This window comes from Heterodontus francisci, chromosome 38 (genome assembly GCF_036365525.1).
Source record: "Heterodontus francisci isolate sHetFra1 chromosome 38, sHetFra1.hap1, whole genome shotgun sequence".
Taxonomy (NCBI): Eukaryota; Metazoa; Chordata; class Chondrichthyes; order Heterodontiformes; family Heterodontidae; genus Heterodontus; species Heterodontus francisci.
This window is the reverse complement of record NC_090408.1, coordinates 9,407,111-9,427,897: the sequence shown is the minus strand read 5'-3', so window position 1 is coordinate 9,427,897 and position 20,787 is coordinate 9,407,111. Positions and strand designations below refer to the sequence as shown.

At 42.5% G+C, this 20,787-nt stretch overlaps 1 protein-coding gene across 1 annotated transcript in view; it reads right to left on the bottom strand.

Moving 5' to 3' along the window:
- The window catches only part of fah (fumarylacetoacetate hydrolase (fumarylacetoacetase)), an 85,038-nt gene extending 64,630 nt beyond the window's left edge, over positions 1-20,408 (bottom strand). The window contains exons 1-2 of the mRNA XM_068017712.1: positions 20,278-20,408; positions 11,061-11,171 (exon numbers count right to left, since the gene is read on the bottom strand). Coding sequence (XP_067873813.1) covers positions 11,061-11,171; positions 20,278-20,358 — 192 coding nt within the window. The 5' untranslated portion in view covers positions 20,359-20,408. The remainder of the gene's footprint in view (positions 1-11,060; positions 11,172-20,277) is intronic.
- Positions 20,409-20,787: the final 379 nt, after the last annotated feature.

Here is a 20,787-nt window from a genome sequence, read left to right as displayed (position 1 = left end):
TTCAGGGTTCAACTGGTCTTACTGTAACAGGGTTTAATTTTAAACACACCATGTTTTTAGCTCCCCCTTGGTGAATCCTTGTTCACCGCTTTGCAATTATAAGGCAAAGAAACCAGCACAAACAGGCTTTCTTAGGTTTAAAGAATAAAAGTGAAATTTTATTAAACTTAAACTCTCGAACCATAGAAAAGTTACGGCACAGAAGGAGGCCATTCAGCCCATCATGTCCGTGCCGGCCGGAAAAGAAAACTAGCTGCCCAATCTAATTCCACCTTCCAGCACCTGGTCCATAGCCTTGCTGGTTACAGCACTTCAAGTGCATGTCCAGGTGCCTTTTAAAAGAATTGAGAGTTTCTGCCTCCACCATTGTTCCTGGCAGTGAATTCCAGACACCCACCACCCTCTGGGTGAAAAAGATTTTCCTCATGTCCCCTCTAATCCTTCTACCAATCACCTTAAATCTGTGCCCCCTAGTAATTGACCTCTCCGCTAAGGGAAACAGGTCCTTCCTGTCTACTCTGTCTAGTCCCCTCATAATTTTGTAAACCTCTATTAAGTCGCCCCTCAGCCTCCTCTGTTCTAAAGAAAACAACACTAGCCTATCCAATCTTTCCTCATAGCTGCAACTTTCGAGCCCTGGCAACATTTTTGTAAATCTCCTCTGTACTCTCTCCAGAGCAATTATATCCTTTCTGTAATGTGGTGACCCGCACTGTACACAATACTCCTACTGTGACCTAACCAGCGTTTTATACAGTTCTAGCATCACATCCCTGCTTTTGAATGCGATACCTTGGCCAATGAAGGAAAGCATTCCATATGCCTTCTTCACCACTCTATCTTCCTGTCCTACCATCTTCAGGGACCTGTGGACATGCACTCCAAAGTCTCTCACTTCTTCTACCCCTCTCAATATCCTCTCGTTTATTGTGTATTCGCTCGCTTTATTTGCCCTCCCCAAATGCATTACCTCACACTTTTCTGGATTGAATTCCATTTGCCACTTTTTCCACTCAACCAAACCAGTGATATCTTTCTGCAGTCTACAGCTATCCTCTTCACTATTAAATACACGGCCAATTTTTGTGCTATCAGCAAATTTCCCAATCATGCCTCCCACATTTAAGCTCAAAACATTAATATATACCATAAACAGCAAGGGACCCAACACTGAGCCCTGTGGAACGCCACTGGAAACAGCTTTCCATTCACAAAAACATTTGTTGACTACTACTGTTTGTTTGCTGGCTCTGAGCCAATTCTAGATCCAACCTGCCACCTTCCCCTGTAACCTATGGGCTTTCATTTTACTGACCAGTCTGCCATGTGAGACCTTTTCGAATGCCTTAATGAAATCCATGTAGACCACATCCACTGCACTACCCTCATCAATCCATCTTGTTACTTCCTCAAAAAACTCAATCAAGTTAGTAAGACATGACCTTCCCTTAACAAATCCATGCTGACTATCCCTGATTAATCTGTACCTTTCTAAGTGACAGTTTATCCTGTCCCTCAGAATAGATTCTAACAATTGATGAGGGGAGGCGGTGGCGGTGGTGTACTGGTATTGTCACTGGACTAGCAACCCAGAGACCCAGGTATTGCTCTGGGGACATGGGTTCGAATCCCACCACAGCAGAAGGTGGAATTTGAATTCAATTAATAAAAAAATCTGGAATTTAAAGCTAGTCTAACGATGGCCATGAAACCATTGTCGATTGTTGTAAAAACCCATCTGGTTCACTAATGTCCTTTAGAGAAAGAAATCTGCTGTCCTTACCTGGTCTGGCCTACATGTGACTCCAGATCCACAGCAACATGGTTGACTCTTACATGCCCTCGAAATGGCCTAGCAAGCCACTCAGTTCAAGGGCAATAAATGCTGGCCTGGCCTGCGACGCCCACATCCCATGAAAGAATAAAAAAAAAATTTACCCACCACCGAGGTCAGACTGACCAGCCTATAATTAATTAGCCTGTCCCTCGCACACTTTTTAAACAATGGTATAATGGTCGCAGACCTTCAATCGTGTGGTACCTCTCCTGTGTCTAATGAGGATTTGAAGATGATCTTCAGCGCATCTGTTATTTCCTCTCTGGCTTCCTTTAACAACCTGGGATGCAATCCATCCGGCCCTGGTGATTTATCCACTTTCAAGGATGTCAGACCCTCCAATACTTCCCCTCTCATTATGCTAATCGTATCTAATATTTCACACTCCTTTTTAACTACAATGCCTAATTTGGATAACGCCTACAGATACACGACACGCCCGTGCTAGCATGCATACACGATACATACATGCAAATAGAGACAGAAAAGAGCAGAAGAAATAAAGTGGAAAAGTTTGTGGCAATATCTGAAGAGTTTTTGTTCCGGGTCTTCGAGCTCACTGTAGAGTCCTTGCTTGTAGGTAGATCTTGCTTTTCGTTTGGGCCCAGTATTCTACTTAAACCTTGTTTGCTGTAGAAGACATTTCTCTCTTGGGGTTCATGTGTCTTCAGTGGATTCAGAGGATTGTGAGAAAGAGATGGGAGCAGACAGGAGAGGCTGTGGCGAGCCAGCCAGGAGAGGTCTTTTCAATCCAGGAACAAATAGCTTTCTGCTGGCTCTAAGTTCAAACTGTAGAATTCAGAAAAAAACCCAGACTGCCAAGCAGGTTAGTCATGTGACTAACTGGTTTGACCACGTCTGTTTGTGGATTGTATTGTTCCAAGCACTGTCTGTTAATATGCAAAAATGTCTTTCCAGATAGGGCCGGCAGCACCTTGTCACAGGCCTTCTCTTCTTCCCAGCAACAATTCAAAATGTAATGCCCATGTGGCAGAATTAATGTGCCTCATTCTTGTCGGTTGGGGCCTGCATGACACTGCAATTCATGCAATAGGACACCAGATCCCTCTGCACCTCAGAGCTCTGCAATCTCTCACCATTTAAATAATATGCTTCTTTTTTATTCTTCCTGCCAAAATGGACAATTTCACATTTTCCCACATTTTACTTCATTCGCCTGGTCTTTGCCCACTCAGTTAACCTATCTATATCCTTTTGTAGCCTCCTTATGTCCTCTTCACAACTTACTTTCCTACCTACCTTTGTGTAATCAGCAAACTTAGCAACCATATCTTGGGTCCCTTCACCCTAGTCATTTAGATAAATTGTAAAAAGTTGAGCCCCAGCACTGATCTCTGTGGCACACCACTCATTACATCTTGCCAACCAGAAAATGACCCATTTATGCCTACTGTCTGTTTCCTGTTAGCTAGCCAATCGTCTATCCATGCCAAAATGTTACTCCCTACACCACTAGCTTTTATTTTCTGCAACAACCTTTGATGTGGCAACTTATCAAATGCCTTCTTGAAATCTAAGTACAGTGCATCCACCTTTATCCACAGCACTTGTTACTTCTTCAAAGAACTCCAATATATTGATTAAACATGATTACCCTTTCACAAAACCATGTTGACTTTGTCTGATTATCTTGAATTTTTCCAAGTGTCCTACTGTAATGTTTTTAATAATAGCTTCCAACATTTTCCCTAAGACAGATGTTAAGCTAACTGGCCTGTAGTTTCCTGCTTTCAGTCTCCCTCCCTTTTTGAATAAAAGAGTTACACTGGCTATTTCCAATCTAATGGAACCTTCCACGAATCTAGGGAATTTTGGAAAATCAATGCATCAATTATCTCACTAGACACTTCTTTTAAGACCCTTGGATGAAGTCATCAGGACCCAAGGACTTGTCAGCCCGCAGCTTCAACAATACGCTCAGTTCCACTTCCCTGGTGATTGCAATTTTCTTGAGTTCCCCCCTCCCTTCCATTTCCTGATTTATAGCTATTTCTGGGATGTTATTTGTATCCTCTGTGGTGAAGACCAATGCAAAATACCTGTGCAATTCATCTGCTGTCTCTTGATTTTCCCTTATTAGTTATCCAGACTCACTTTCTAAAGGACCAACGCTCACTTTGTTAACTCTTTTCTTTTTTCAAATTTATAGAAAATCTTACTATCTGTCTTTATATTTCTCACCAGCTTTCTCTCGTACTCTTAATTCTTTGCTACTTTTTATATTCTGTCCAATCCTCTGACCTGCCACTCATTTTTGCACAATTATATGCTTTTTCTATAAGTTTGATACTCTCTTTAACTTTTTTAATTAACCACAGATGGTGGGTCCTCCCCGTGGAATTTTTCTGTCTTGTTGGACTGCATCTAATCTGCGTATTCTGAAATATCCCCTTAAATGTCTTCCACTGCATTTCAATTGACCTATCCTTTAATCTACTTTGCCAGCTCACTTTTGCTAACTCTGCTTTCATACCCTCATAATTGCCCTTATTTAAGTTAAAAATACTAGTCTTAGACCCACTCCTCTCCCTCAAACTGAATGTAAAATTCAATCATATTATGATCGCTGTTGCTTAGGGGTGCCTTCACTATGAGGTCAGTAATTAATCCTATCTCATTGCACAATACAAGATCTAGTATAACCTGCTTCAGAACTGGTATTCTGAACAGCAGTTCTGAAGAAGAGTCACTGACCTGAAGCATTAACTCTGCTTCTCTCTCCATAGATGCTGCCAAACCTGCTGTGTTTTTCCAGCACTTTCTGTTTTTATTTCAGATTTCCAACATTCGCAGTATTTTGCTTTTGTTCTAGTATAACCTGCTCTCTGGTTGGCTCTAGAACGTGCTGTTCTAAGAAACTATCCAGAAAACATTCTATGAACACCTCATCCAGTCTACCTTTGCCCATCTGATTTTTCCAATCTATATGTAGATTAAAATCCCCCATGATTAGTGCTGTACCTTTCTCACAAGCACTCATTATTTCTTCCTTTATACCCCATCCTACTGTGTGGTTACTGTTAGGGGGCCTGTACACCACTCCCACAAGTGACTTCTTGCCTTTGTCATTTCTCATCTTGGCCCAAACCGCTTCTACATCCTGGTTTCCTGAACTTCGGCCACCCATCTCTATTGTGCCATTACCATCATTAATTAACAGAGCCACCCCTCCACCTTTTCCTAGCTTGCTGTCCTTCTTAAATGTCATGTAACCTTCAATATTCAGGTCCCAATCATCCTGCAGCCATGTCTCTGTAATGGCTATCAGATTGTACTTATTTATTTCTATTTACGCTATCAGTTCATCTGTTTTGTTTTGAATGCTATGTACATTCAGATACAGAGCCTTTAGTTTTGTCCTTTAATTAATTTTGTAACCGCTAGCCTTGTCTGCTGATTTACTCTTAGATTTGTAATCCCGTCCTGTCATGGTCTGTTTATCCTTTCCCATATTAATACCTTTCTCTCTTGCCTTGTCCCTAATCTTTGATTTACACTGTTATGACCGCGACGGGAGCAGCGCACTGTCAATTCATTCCCATCACTCCACAAGTCGCAGCATATTATTAAAGTTATTTTTTCACCCAACAAGAAAACAGCCAAATTAGACACTCTGGTATCCCCCAGAATAATACAAACCAAACCAGGTATCTTTAGACCAACAACAAATTAACTATTTAATAAAACTAAATCTTAAACACTATTAAGATAAACCTATATCTAAAGACCTTATAACTTCTTATTTTAACCTAACTTCCCCATTCACACACACTCAAAAATCACGGTTAACTGGTTTCTTTTAAAAAATCATGTTTTAAAATTTAGCTGTTTCTTAAGAATAAATAAATAAGTCTTTGTTGGTTATGTTCCTGATGGATGAGGTATTCTAATGTGGAAATAATCAAATGCTACTCAAAGTCTTCACTTGGATTTGATGAGGCAGTCTGTTTTTAATCGGCATTCAAACTCTTCAGCTATAGCAGGCATTATCAATTCCTTCTTAAAAGGGTTATTTCCTCTTTAGGCAATTAATTTGGCCTGTAGCTCCTTGTAGAATTTCTGCTGAGAGAGAATGGACAGCTGTTTTCTCTTCAGTATGCTTCGCTGGTGAGTCTGGTTCAGACCAGTTTTTGCCAGTTTTATACACAATCAAATCTTAACATTATACCATGTGACCTCTCTCTCCTGCTGTTGCCTAGGTAACAAATTGCAGCTGTGGTACACTGTGCCCCAGAAATCCAAAACTTCTCTCCCTATCTTAAAGGCACACTGTATTTAACAGAGTCTTAAAGGCACACTGTTTTAATCTGAGGAGAAAAATAATTACAGTTCCGTGACAACCACACCTTTCCAAATTTGATCGCTTGCCCCAACTATTTAGTTTAAAACCCTCTCTACTTCCTTAGTTGTGCGACTCCCTAGAACACCGGTCCCAGCAAGGTTCAGGTGTAGCCCATCCCAATGGTACAGACACCACTTTTCCCAGTACTGGTGCCAGTGTCCCACAAACCGGAACCGACTTCTACCACACCAGTCTTTGAGTCATGCATTAATTTCTCTAATCTTATTTGCCAGACTCCAATTTTCACATGGCTCAGGTAATAATCCAGAGATTATTACCTTTGTGGTTCTGCTTCTTAATTTGGTGCCGAGCCCCTCATACTGACTATGCAGAACTTCCTTCCTTGTTCTGCCTATGTCGTTGGTACCTTCATGGACCACGATGACTGGATGCTCCCCCTCCCATTGTAAATTCCTCTCCTGCCCTGAGCAGATATCCTGAACCCTGGCACCAGGCAGGCAACACAGCTGTCTGGACTCTCGTTCTTTGTTGCAGAGAACAGTGTCAATCCCCTTCACTATACTGTCCCCTACTAACATCACTTTCCTTTTTGCTCCCCCACTTGAACGGCTTCCTGTACCATGGTGCCATGGTCAGTCTGTTCATCCACACTACAGCCCTCGCTCTTGCCCATACAAACTGCAAAAACCTCAAACATGTTGCTCAATTGCAAGGGCTGAGGGTCCTCCACTCCCATCTTCTCGCTCTCCTTACCTGCTTAACTCACAGTCACACCCTCCTGTCCCTAACCACTGACCAAAACAGATGACCCTGTCCTAAGGGGTATGACTACTTTCTGGAACAAAGCATCCTGGTAACTTTCCACCGTCCTGATGCATCGCAGAGTCTGTTGCTCAGCCTCCAGCTCAATGACTCTAAGCCAAAGCTCCTCAAGCTGTAGACACTTACCACAGACATGGTTACCATGGATTGCCATGGCATCCAGGAGTTCCCACATACTACAGCTGTGACACCTGTCCTGCCATCTTTATTGTATTGATTTAATGTATTTTTTCATAATTAATTTATAGTTCCCCTCCTTGCCAAACTCCCTCACTTACCAAAAATAAAAGCAACCAGGTTTCTTTAATAAACAACAAAATTATCAGTTTATTATAAAACAAAACTTAACCAGGTACGAAGAAAGCATTAACACAGGCTGAAATATGAAAGTTCTCTTTTTAAATTCCCAATTATACTCACACACACACTGGAAAAAATATAGAAATTCTCTCTGCAGAGATCTGTTACAAAAAAAGACAAAAAAGGCTACTTTGGCAAAATTCTTGTTAACTCTTGATGAAAAAAAGAGAAGAAATGGAAGGATGGCAGTTGTCACTTTTTTGGTCTGATGTTTGGGTATTTGGAGATGGGTCACTGGGATCATTTCAGAAGCAGTCCGTACTGGAGATGTTGAGAATTATTCTAGTAGGCTTTCTCGGAGAAATGTGGCATCAGGGTTTTCCGTCAGCACACACTTGAACCGCAGGAATATTTCTTCAGCTTCTCAGGAGCTATGCAGCACCAGGGATTTTAGCTCCCCCACACTGGATCTATGCAGGATTTCTTCTAAGAGGTAGAGAAGGAGGTGAGCTAGGTGGTTTCTTTTTTTTCTTGGCAGGAAAACACTTATTGTCTTTAAGCAGTTCACACCCAACTAAATTGAAATCAATGTCCAAATCCCAAACAGAGAGTTGACCTCCTGACCTCCATAAATCTAAACATGTAGCTTCTCTGTAACCATTTTTCCCCAGGTCATCAAGGGTTCTGTTGTTTACTGAGCTCAAAGCATATGACTTGCAGCACAGGTGGTTTTCAAACCACATCTCAAGTGTCCTTTCAGTGAACCTGGTAACAAAGACATATCCATGGAATCTTATGTTTTAACACAAGTCCTCAAAAAAATATTTTAAAAAAGGAACCACTTTCATGACAATTACAAATTACACAATGACTGAGATACAACAAAGATGGATCTCATGGATTTGCCGGGCAGTCCACTCAGCATATATGGCACCAATACAGCCAAAATCCTTCAAAACTCTGAACTTCCACAGGTAGATCTCCAGATCCTGTCTTCCAAGATGTAGCCACCAAGTCTCATCCAACAGCAGTTCCCCTTCAATCCCAAACTCCACAGGGGCGACACAGTGGCGCAGTGGTTAGCACTGCAGCCTCACAGCTCCAGCGATCCGGGTTCAGTTCTGGGTACTGCCTGCGCAGAGTTTGCAAGTTCTCCCTGTGACCGCATGGGTTTCCGCTGGGTGCTCCGGTTTCCTACCACAGCCAAAGGCTTGCAGGTTGATAGGTAAATTGGCCATTCTAAATTGCCCCTAGTGTAGGTAGGTGATAGGAGAATGGTGGGGATGTAGTAGGGCATATGGGATTACTGTAGGATTAGTATAAATGGGTGGTTTTTGGTTGGCACAGACTTGGTGGGCCGATGGGCCTGTTTCAGTGCTGTATCGCTAAATTTAAAAAAAATAAAAGATACAGTGGCCACCACAAACAGCACAGTATTCCAGAACTTCTTCAGCTATGTTCACGATAGTTTTGATGGTGTGGATCCACCAATATTACCTTAAGTAACCGAAATAGCTGCAGCCACTCGTATTTGCATATGGCCAGCTCTTGGATTCAGCCTCCATTCTCTTCTGCTTGCCTGCACACTGCAATCTTGTGATCTGAGCTTGGATGGCTGTTCCAATCAGTTCTCTCTCCCTAAAACCCTGAAGGTTTTCATTTCCCTTTCAGTTTGGGACTATTCTCAAAACAAAAAGCTTTGAAACCAGAATCAGTGCCCCGAACAGAACATTCAACAAGTCATCTGTTCAGACAATAGCTTGTGCATGCTCCTCCACTGGTCTTGCAAACTGCGGACTTCATCACACATCTGACTGGGTGTGGCTGAAGTTCATAGACTCATGTATAATGTGGCAACCTGCAATAGCATGACATGAGAACAAGTATTTCACACAACAATAATGGTGTCAGTGTCCCTGAGTGAATGTCACTATGTACCATATTTGAAGCATTTGGTATTGACCCTGTGACAGAAATCACACCTGCCAAATGGAAACATATTAATTTTGTCATATGGGACACTACTTGAATCTTTTTTACTGGACATTGCCTATAAGTTGTTTAAAAGAACATCAGCGCTAAACAGCTTAAAACATGGTTACACATTTGCATTCTCAGAGAAAGTTGAATAGAGAGATAATGGGAGTGCTCACTGATTCAATTAACAAGATTGGACTGGGCAATAGTGGTGATCCACATCTTGTCTGTGTAAGAGCCAGAACTCCACCCCCCACCGAGTGTGACTGAAAAGCTTTGAAATTCAACAACCCTCCCAGAAGATGCTGTTTCAAACAGAGAAGGTCACATGACCTACCTGCTGGCCAGACTGGGGACTTCTTGAATTTTGCCACACAGAAAGGAAACAGACTGCGATTTGAACAGAAAGGAGAAGGAAGGTCTACTTCCTTCTGTCTCTCTTTCCAGCAAGGTCTCAGGAAAGCCATGGTGGCAGTGTAAGTCTCAAGACTACAGAACTTTACAGGTGACCACTAAGAAGACAATTGAAACCTCTCTTTGGCCTTCTGATACCAGAGAAGCAAGTCTGATAGTGTACACTGGGCCTCAGCAAGAACTCCAGGACCACAGCTTCAACCAAGGAGTTTACATCAAAGATAGAAGACAGTAACTGAATTCCATTTATTGCCCACTCTGCTTCAACCTGCACCCCCTCCCCCAATTCTTTCTTCCCCTCTGTAAATACTTGCGTGTGTGTTTCCCTTGTATGCATGCTAGCATGGTTGTATCATGTATTTTCGTAATTTTAACCAGCTTAGAGTGGTAAGGCTAATAAACTTACATCTTTCTTGTTTAAACCTAAGAAAACCTGTCTGATTGGTTCATTTGCAATTTCAATTAGAGAGCAGTGAGCAAAGACTCACTGAGGTGGTAAACTAAAATCACTGTGTTTTAAAAAGATAAACCCTGTTACGGCCAAACCAGGAATGGGGCAAGAGGGGACCCTGAGACCCCTTTCTCACCTGGTCATAGCAACCCACTGACCAACTGTGTAGAGGATGAGTGCCAGCTGGGGGAACAAGGGGCTCTTCATCAGGTAGTGTGACCTCGAACATTGACCCCTATCACATTGAGGTTACAGCTACTTACTTATTTCTTTTCAATCTTCTTTAACTTTTGATAATTGAAATAAATTATAATTTGCCTAAAGATAATTCCCCATGTGTTAATCTATATTGGTCCATATTATGTAGTGCTCTAAATGAGCATATGCAAAATTTTTCACACCTTCCCAGGTGTTAGGCATGGCTCAGTGGGTAACCCTTTCTAGAGACTTGAGCACAAAATCCAGGCTGACCCTCCAGTGCAGTACTGATGGAGTGCTGCACTATCTTTCAGATGAGATGTTAAACTGAGGCCCTGTCTGCCCCCTCTAAAAGATCCCACAGCACTATTCAAAGAAGAGCAGGGGAGTCCTCCCCAGAGTCCTGGACAACATTTACCACTCAGGTAATATCACTAAAACAAGTTGTCTGGTCATTACCCCATTGCTGTTTGTGGGAGCTTGCTGTGCACAATTTGGCTGCTGCATTAAAATACTGATTACACTTCAGAAAAGTACTTCATTGACTGTAAAGTTCTTTGCGATGCCCTGAGGTTGTGAAGGATGCTATATAAATGTAAGTTCTTTCTTTCAATGAGGAGCGACTTGATAATTACCAAGGTTTAAATGGGCTCAAAGGAACTAGAAATTATTTCACAGAAAGAAAGAAAGACCAGCAGTGTTCTATGCAACTAATTCCAGCAACTGGTGCAAGTTACCTGGGCAAATACATGCTGATGTTTGGAAAGAACCGAGCCAGTGAAGAGATGCTTAACAACGGTGAGGTCTAAGATCTGGTCTCCAATGGCAACACCAATTCTATGGGTAAGCTGGAGGGAGAAATTGAAAGCACAGATCAATCAAAATGGAACTAGATAAATATTTGAAAAGGAAGTACATAAAAATACAGAGAAAGGGCAGGAAGATGGGATGAGAGCAGACAGTTCCAGTTGGAGACTTAGCCCTGGGACACAAGAACACAAAAAATAGGAACAGGAGTAAACCATATGGCCCATCAAGCCTTTTCCGCCATTCAAAACAATCATGGCTGATCTTACGATTCAACTCCACCTTCCCGCCTGGTCACCATACTCCTTGATTCCCTGAGAGACCAAAAATCTATCTATCCCAGTCTTAAATGTATTCAACGATGGAGCATCCACAACCCTCTGGGGTAGAGAATTCCAAAGATTCACAACCCTTTGAGTGAAGTAATTTCTCCTCATCTCAGTCCCTTATCCTGAGACTGTGCTGTGTTTTACATTCCCCGACCAGCGGAAACAATCTTTCAGTGTCCACCCTATCCAGCCCCTTTAGAATCTTGTATGTTTCAATGTGATCACCTCTCATTCTTCTAAACTCCAGAGAATACAGGCCCAATTTACTTAACCTCTCATCATAGGATAACCCCCTCATCCCAGGGACCAATCTAGTGAACCTTCGCTGCACTGCCTCCAATGCAAGTATCTCCTTTCTTAAATGTGGAGACCAAATCTGCACACAGTATTCCAGATGTGGTCTCACCAAAACCCTGTAAAACTGTAGCAAGACTTCCTTATTCCTGTACTCCAATCCCCTTGCAATAAAGGCCAATATGTCATTTGCCTTCCTAATAGCTTGCTGAACCTGCATACTAACTTTGTGTTCCTTGTACAAGTACACCCAAGTCTCTTTGAACATCGACACTTACAAGATTCACACCTTTTAAAAAAAATTCTGCTTTTCTATTCTTATGACCAAAGTGCATAACTTCACACTTCCCTACATTATCCTCCATCTGCCATCTTGTTGCCCACTCACTTCACCTGTCTATATCTCTTTGCAGCCTCTCTGTGCCCTCCCCACAGCTTACCTTTCCACCGACCTTTGTATCAACAGCAAACTTAGATACATTACTCTCTGTCTCTACATCTAAGTCATTAATATAGATTGTAAATAGCTGAGGCCCCAGACTGATTCTTACAGCACTTCACTATTTACTGCCTGACAACTTGAAAATGCCCTGTTGGTTAATCAATCATCTATTCATGTTAATATATTACTCCCAACTCCATGAGCCCTTATCTTGCCAATTAACCTTTTATGTGGCACCTTATTGAATGCCTTTTGGAAATCCAGGTATACTACATCTACTGGTTCCCCTTTATCTACCCTATTACTTACATCCTCAAAAAACTCAAATAAATTTGTCAAACAGGATTTCCCTTTAGTAAAATCATGTTGACGTGTTCTAATTATACTATGCTTTTCTAAATGCATTGTTAAGACTTCCTTAATTATAGATTCCAGCATTTTCCCTATGACTGATGTTAGACTAACTGGCCTGTATTTTCCTGTTTTCTCTCTCCCTCCTTTCTTGAAAAGCAGTGCCAACTTCCAAGCTGATGGGACCATTCCCAAATCTAAGGAATTTGGGAAAATCATAGCTCTCCACTATCTCTGCAGCTATCTCTTTTCAAACCCTAGGATGTAGGCCATCAGGTCCTGGAGTTTTGTCAGATTTTAGTCCCTTAAGTTTCTCCAATACTTTTTCCCTGCTAATATAAATTTCCTTAATTTCCTCACAATTTTTAGCCCTAGGTTACTGCCTATTTCTGGTATGGAACTTGTGTCTTCTACTGTGAAAACAGACACAAAACATTTGTTCAATGCCTCTGCCATTTCCTCATTCCCCATGATAATTTCTCCTGTCTCTGCTTCTAAGGGACCAACATTTATTTTAGCTACTCTCTTCCTTTTGAAATACCTATAAAAACTCTTACAATGGACAGGCCCAATTAGTCTACTGCCCTCTTTCTGTATGGTAATTTCTACCATTCTCTAATATTATACAAATCCCTGCTGCTGAACATTTCACATATTTGCTTTGAGGCCTCTCAGCCATTCAAGGTCCATGCACAGTTCGTGCTGAGTTACTTAGTAGCAGACACAGTGCTATTGCAGTCCACAATTCAATTAGATAAAACAGAGAATGGGACCCAGAACTCCTGATTACAATTCAATGACCATGCTCGAAAGTACATGCATAAAGGCCAGGTAAGGACAAGTCCGGACTGGACTGGACTGGGCTGGGCAGGGCAGGGCAGTACTGGACTGAGTTCAGAGCACTGGGCTGGGCTGGGTTGGGCTGAACACAGCTGGAGTGGACAAGACAAGACTTGACTGGAGTGGGCTGTGCTGGTCTAGACTGACAAGACAGGACTAATTGGGCTGCAATGTGTCACATGGCCAGAGACACTGCTGCATTCATCATACATACAAAATCAGATGAGGTAGCAGATTAGTGCTGTCAGCTGTGGAACTGTAGCTGACATGAGTAAGGACTTGAGGGGAGGGGCAATAAAAAGTTGGGAAGAGAGGAAGTACCCCAGTAGCTGCCTGAAGTCACCAAAAAAACACACCATTGGCTCAATACTACCCAACGGTGCTCTGTGCTTCCTACATGGTGTAATTTCCTGCAGTGCCAAGTTCCTGTCATTGAGAATGTGGCCCACTTTAGACCTGTGCATGTACAACTCAACTTTATGTACAGCCAAACTTCGATTAGCAGTTATGAGTCTTAAAGTGCTAGATTTTCTGCTCAGGTTAAGCCAGCTCCGTGGGGAGAATATGACAGAAACACGTTCAGAAAATGCTCTACTGACTCCATGCTCTCCACTGCCAGTTCCAGAATGTTCCACAAAAGCGATGTGAGATGTAGATGTCCTGACATACTGCGGTGTTACGGCAGTGGGCTCCGTGTAATTAAGTTATTTATTTGTTCTTGAGATTTGGGTGACACTGGCAAGGCAAGGAAATGACAACCCTTGGGGTCTGGCCTATGTGTGACTTTATGTGGGTGAGTCAGTAGCGTTAAAACAACTAGTGAAAGGCTAATGAACACTGCCTTGTCACTGTTTCACGGTGGGAATTTTAAGCTCTCCCTGCATCAGGTTTGGAGGTGGGAGAGCATATAATCTGGCGGGATGGTGGCAGGGGGGACCCACCTCCACACAAATTAAGTCCAGTGTGGGAAGTCCTATGAACAGCCTTCCCATTCCACTGCCAATTAATGCCCAATTAAGGGCCTCATGCCGCCACCAGAATGATCCCACCAGCAAGTGGGCCTGTCGCCGCACATGGAGCACATCAAGCAAACCCATGCAGGTTACTTGCTGGCTCTGATGGAGGGGGTGGGTTCCTCATTAAAAGGCACTTAGTGCCTGATCGAGGAACTTGGCATTGGGAAGGGGGGGGCCCGCTGAGTGCCACCCCCCTGCCCTTGCTGCTAAACCTCCTCCACCTCCTCCCCCGCGACCTCCACCCTGCGAAACCCCTCCTGCTGAGACTTACCTGTGGCCTGGGTCCAGGGCCTCGGGTAGTCCTCTATGGACAGCAGCCACTGCCTCCAAGGTGGTGCTGCTCAGTTAAAGAGCTGCCAGCCTCTGATTGGCCGACAGCCCAAAGCAGGCAGGACTTCCACCAATGGGGTCTTTGGTCCCAGGTAAGGTCTGCCGCTGTCCTCTTGAGTACCTAATTGGCATGTAATCGGACGGGCCTTCCCCCGAGGAGGCAACACAGGACTCTCGACACACTTTTGCCAGTGGTCAAGATCCCATCGCCCGGATAAAATCCTAGCCCAAGAATCGAAAAGCAAAGCCTGGTAGGGTATGGCTACAGGTATGGAGCACACAGCTTCCAACTGACAAAAGGTAAATGGCAGGACAATGTCAGGGAGTTGTGATTTTTATACAAGCTTGGAATTACACTTGAAGATCACAGAATCGTTACAGTGCAGAAGGAGGCCATTCGGCCCATCGTGTCCGCACTGGCTCTCTGAAAGAACAATTCCCTCAGTTCCATTCCCCTGCCTTCTCCCCACAACCCTGCAGATATTTCCTTTCCATATAACTGTCTAATTCTCTTTTGAATGCTTCAATTGAACCTGCCTCCACCATGTTTTCAGGCAGCGCATTCCAGACCTTAACCTCTCACTGTGTGAAAATGTTTTTCCTCATGTCACTTTTGCTTCTTTTACTAAATACTTTAAATCTGTGCCCTCTCGTTCTCGATCCTTTCATGAGTGGGAACAGTTTCTCTCTATCTACTCTGTCCGGACCCCTCATGATTTTGAATACCTCTATCAAATCACCTCTCAGCCTTCTCTTCTCCAAGGAAAACAGTCCTAACTTCTCCAATCTATCTTCATAACTGAAATTCCTCATCCCTGGAATCATTTTTGTGAATCTTTTCTGTACTCTCTCCAATGCCCTCACATCTTTTCTAAAATGCGGCGCCCAGAATTGGACACAACACTCCAGCTGAGGCCGAACTAGTGTCTTATACAAGTTCAACATAACTTCCTTGCTCTTGTACTCTATGCCCCTATTAATAAAGCCCAGGATACTGTATGCTTTATTAACCACTCTCTCAACCTGTCCTGCCACCTTCAACGGCTTATGAACATATACACCTAGGTCTCTCTGCTCCTGCACCCCCTTTAGAACTGTACCCTTTACTTTATATTGTCTCTCTATGTTCTTCCTATCAAAATATATCAATTCACATTTCTCTGCATTGAACTCCATCTGTCACCTGTCTGCCCATTCCACCAACTTGTCTATGTCCTTTTGAAGTTCTACACTATCCTCCTTACAGTTCACAATGCTTCCAGGTTTCGTATCATCTGCAAACTTTGAAATTGCACCCTGGACCTCAAGATCTAAGTCATTAATATACAGGAAAAGCAAGGGTCCCAACATTGATCCCTGGGGAACTCCACTACAAACCTTCCTCCAGACCGAAAAACATCCATTAACCACTACTCTTTGTTTCCTGTCACTCAGCCAATTTCATATCCATGTTGCTACTGTCCCTTTTATTCCATGAGCTACAAGTTTGCTCACGAGTCTGTTGTGTGGCACTGTATCAAATGTCTTTTTAAAGCCCATGTACACCACATCAACAGCATTGCCCTCATCAACCCTCTCTGTTACCTCCTCAAAAAACTCCAACAAGTTAGTTAAGCATGATCATCTTAAGAAATCCATCTGGCTTTCCTTAATTAACTCACATTTGTCGATGTGACTATTGATTTTGTCCCAAATTATTTTTTCTCGAAGTTTTCCCACCACCGAAGTTAAACTTACTGGCCTATAGTTGCTGGGCTGATCTTTACACCATTTTTTGAACAAGGGTGTAATGTTTGCAATTCTCCAATCCTCTGGCACCGCCCCCAAGTCTAAGGAATATGAAATATTATGGTCAGTGCCTCTGCAATTTTCACCCTCAGTTCCGTCAGTATCCTTGGTTGCATCTCATCTGGTCCTTGTTATCTCCTCAAAAAATGCAATCAAGTTAGTCAGACACGACCTTCCCTGGACAAATCCATGCTGACTGTCTTTGATTAATCTGTGCTTTCCAAATGATGATTTATACTGTCTCTCAGAATTCCTTCTAATACTTTGTCCACCACTGAGGTTAGACTGACATGACTGTAATTACTCAGTCTCTCCCTTCTTCCCTTTTAAACAAGGATATAATGTTAGCAGTCCTCTAGTCCTCTAGCACCATGCCTGTAGGCAGAGAGATTGGGAAATAATGGTTAGAGCCTCTTATTTCCTTCCTACTACTCTTAACACACTGGGATACATTTCATCTGGGTCTAGTGACATCCACTTTTAAAGGTGCCAAACCCCTTAATATTTCCTCTCTCATTACGTTTATACCATGCAATATTTCACACTCCTCCTCCTAACTACTGCATCATCCCCCTCTTTTCAATACAGATGCAAAGTTTCATTATGAATCATGTCCACGTTTTCCGCCTCCATATACAAGTTACCTTTTTAGCCTTCAACAGGCCCTACTCTTTCCTTTGTTCTCCTCTTGCTCTTTATGTATTTATAAAACATCTTCGGATTTTCCTTGATTTTACCCGCCAGTATTTTTTCATGCTCTCTCTTTGCTTTCCTAATTTTCTTTTAAATTTCACCCTGCATTTTCTATACTCCTCTAGTTTTTCTGCATATTGAGCCCTCGATATCGGATATCAGCTTTCCCTTTTAGCCTTATCCTACTCTGTATGCTCTTTGACATCCGGGGCGGGGGGGGGGGGGGGTCTAGATTTGGGAAGCCCACCCTTTTTCTTTCTCAGAACATATTTGTTCTGAATCTTCTCTATCTCCTTCTTGAATGATTCCCACTGCTCTGACACTTATTTACCTTCAGGTAGCTGTTTCCAGTCTACTTTTACCAAATCTGAGCGTAGGAAAATTGGCCTTTCCATAATTTAACTCTTTTACTCTTGGTCCATCCTTATCTTTTTTCCATAACCATTCTAAATCTAACTGATTATGATCACTACTATCAGAATGCTCTCCCACTATGACCCTCCCACCTGCCAGCATCATTTCCTAAACATAAATCCAGAGGTGTTACTTTTCCTGTTGGGCTTGCTACGGACTGGCAAAAAAACCTTTCCTGAATGCATTTTAAGAATTTTGTGCCCTTTTTACCTTTTACACTGATTTTATCCCAGTTAATATGAGGGTTGTTGAAATCCCCCACTCTTACTGCCCTATTGTTTCTGCAGTTCTCAGCAATTTGCCTTCATAGTTGCTCTACTATCTCCCTCTGACTGTAAGCTCCCAGCAGCATGATTTCCCTTTTTCTTTTGTTCTTCGGTTGAATGCATATGACCTCATTTGATGCTCCTTTTAGCATATCATCCATCCTCACAGCTGTGATTGTTTATTTAATCAATATTGTAACCCCTGCCTTTTTAAACCACCCCCCCCCCCCCCCCCCGTTTGAAAACCCTGTAACCGGGAATGTTGAGCTGCCTTCCCTGCCCTTTGTGCTATGTTTCATGTAAAGTTGTAAATCATTAACATATTTTCTGCAGTAGCCTTTATTTCCACAATTTTAGAGATCCTGTTGACTTTTCTAACAATGATTGCTGGTGATGTGTGCCTCTTCATAGCAATCCAAGGGCATCTTGACTACTGATACAGGTCTCAGACCAGTGTCTGTGAAGATCAATGCAGAGCTGGAAAATCAAGTGTTATTGTTAGCTTCCCAACACTCGTTGACCGTGGAAAATGAAGCCTTGTGCTTACTGTGTGATCCATATAATGGAATCTTTCTTGAAATTAAATGAACATTTCTTGAAATACTCCTTCTTGATCACATTGTTAAAAGCTTCTCACAATTTGCTTCCGATTTAGTATTTTGTTTTTATTTTATTCTGATACTGATTGTGGGGTATGCAAAGGACAGCCTTGTAAAATCTCTGGCCAATTGATAATATTGCTATTGAACAGTGAATGTCCTGCAACTGGATCCATTTCACACCTTCTCAAAAATAACCGCTACAAATGCCTGAGATAGCTCTTCACTCCATGTAAGTTATCACAAAATGAGCAATGATAATCAGCAACTATGTCTCTTTGTACCCGAGTACATACTCTCCCTCTCCACACTGTTCATCTTAACCCTGGCTCAGCCCTCTCTGTGTCACTTCCAGATGAGGCTAATTGGACGATGGCAACAGTAACAGGGAATCTGAAGAACAGAAGCTCCGGCCTAGATCAGCCCAGTGGTCTCCCCTTACCTGGGCTGACACTCCCACAGCAGCACTGAGGGGCACTGTTGGAGGATGCGATGTTAAACCAAGGCCCCGTCTGCCCTCTCAGGTGGACACAGCACTAGTTCAAAGGCGACCAAGGGAGATTTCCCTGGCGTTCTGGCCAATATTTATCCTGCAATCAATGTCACTCAAAACAGATTATCATGTATCTCAATAAAAGCAAAATACTGCAGATGCTGGAAATCTGAAATAAAAACAAGAAATGCTGGAACCACTCAGCAGGTCTGGCAGCATCTGTGGAAAGAGAAGCAGAGTTAATGTTTCGGGTCAGTGACCCTTCTTCGGAACTGACAAATATTAGAAAAGTCACAGGTTATAAGCAAGTGAGGTGGGGGTGGGGCAAGAGATAACAAAGGAGGTCTAGATTGGACCAGGCCACATAGCTGACCAAAAGGTCACGGAGCAAAGGCAAACAATATGTTAATGGTGTGTTGAAAGACAAAGCATTAGTACAGATTAGGTGTTAATACACTGAATATTGAACAGCAGCAAGTGCAAACCTGAAAAAAAAGTGGGTAAGCAAACTGAACAAACTAAGATGAAATGAAATAAATGCAAAAAAAAGATTGTAAAAAATGTAAAAAAAGAATGTAAAAAAAAGGAAGAAAAAATAACTAAAAATGAAAGTAAAATGGGGGGCTGTCATGCTCTGAAATTGTTGAACTCAATGTTCAGTCCGGCAGGCTGTAGAGTGCCTAATCGGTAGATGAGATGCTGTCCCTCGAGCTTGCGTTGATGTTCACCGTTTTCATTATCATGTATCTCATTGCTGTTTCTGGGACCTTGCTGTGACCAAATAAAGTCGGTGCCCTGCATTACAACCTTGAATAGGCTTCTGAAATATTTCACTTTGTGACGTCCTGAGAATGTGAAGGGCTCTGTATAAATTCAAATAGTTAATGAGCACCATGGACATTGTACAGGGAGCTGTGTGATTGGGAAGCTACTTTGTAAAACATGTTCCCAAACAAAACAAAGCAAACTGATCAGGAAATGACAAACCCACTGGGAGTGTGTCAACACCGAGGGCGTTTCTCCCCCCCCCCCCCATTTGCGAATTTTCATGTTTCAATTTCACGACGAATTTATAAAAACAATTGGTGTGTTTCCAGTGCTGTATTGAGTGTTAACGTTGCTGAAATTACCCCCGAGCGGTTCACAGGCCAGACCAGAAGGTTTGTCAATTTCAGTCACGTTACCACACTGAAACTGACTCACTGACATCTGCTTTTAACACTTGCTGCTCGTATCAATGATTCTGAAACCCTATCCCGCCTCTTTGCGTGAAATATATTCGATTCACTTACGTTGTTTGCAGTGGAAAATACCCCGAACGGTAAGTTCTGGATCGGGAAATCCGAATGTTCTGCTACTTTCACGAAGGACATGTTTAGAGTTGAGAATCAGACCGAATGACTGCGATTGTCTTCCTTGTTAACATTTAACAGTTCGCAGAACCAATACGAGTGTCTGTGCAGCTGAAACGCCCAATGCCAGGAGCTGCCCAGACTTTCTACTTGCTCAATGTGTTTGATCTGTGCCGCATTTAATATTAACCAGATTGGAAAGATACAAACTGCAACCAGGTTAAATGATATTGGAATTCTCCACCGGACTTTAAGGAGCGGAATTATCTTTTTAATTAATTTAATACTTATGATATAATGATAGGATACAAACATTTTAGGGGTGGGTTTATTTCCCATCAGTCCCATGTCTGACCAGTGCAGCATACTTAACATTTACTATAGTTACAAAGAATTGCAGCACAGAAGCAGGCCATTCGGCCCATCTGCTCTATGCCGGTGTTTATCTCC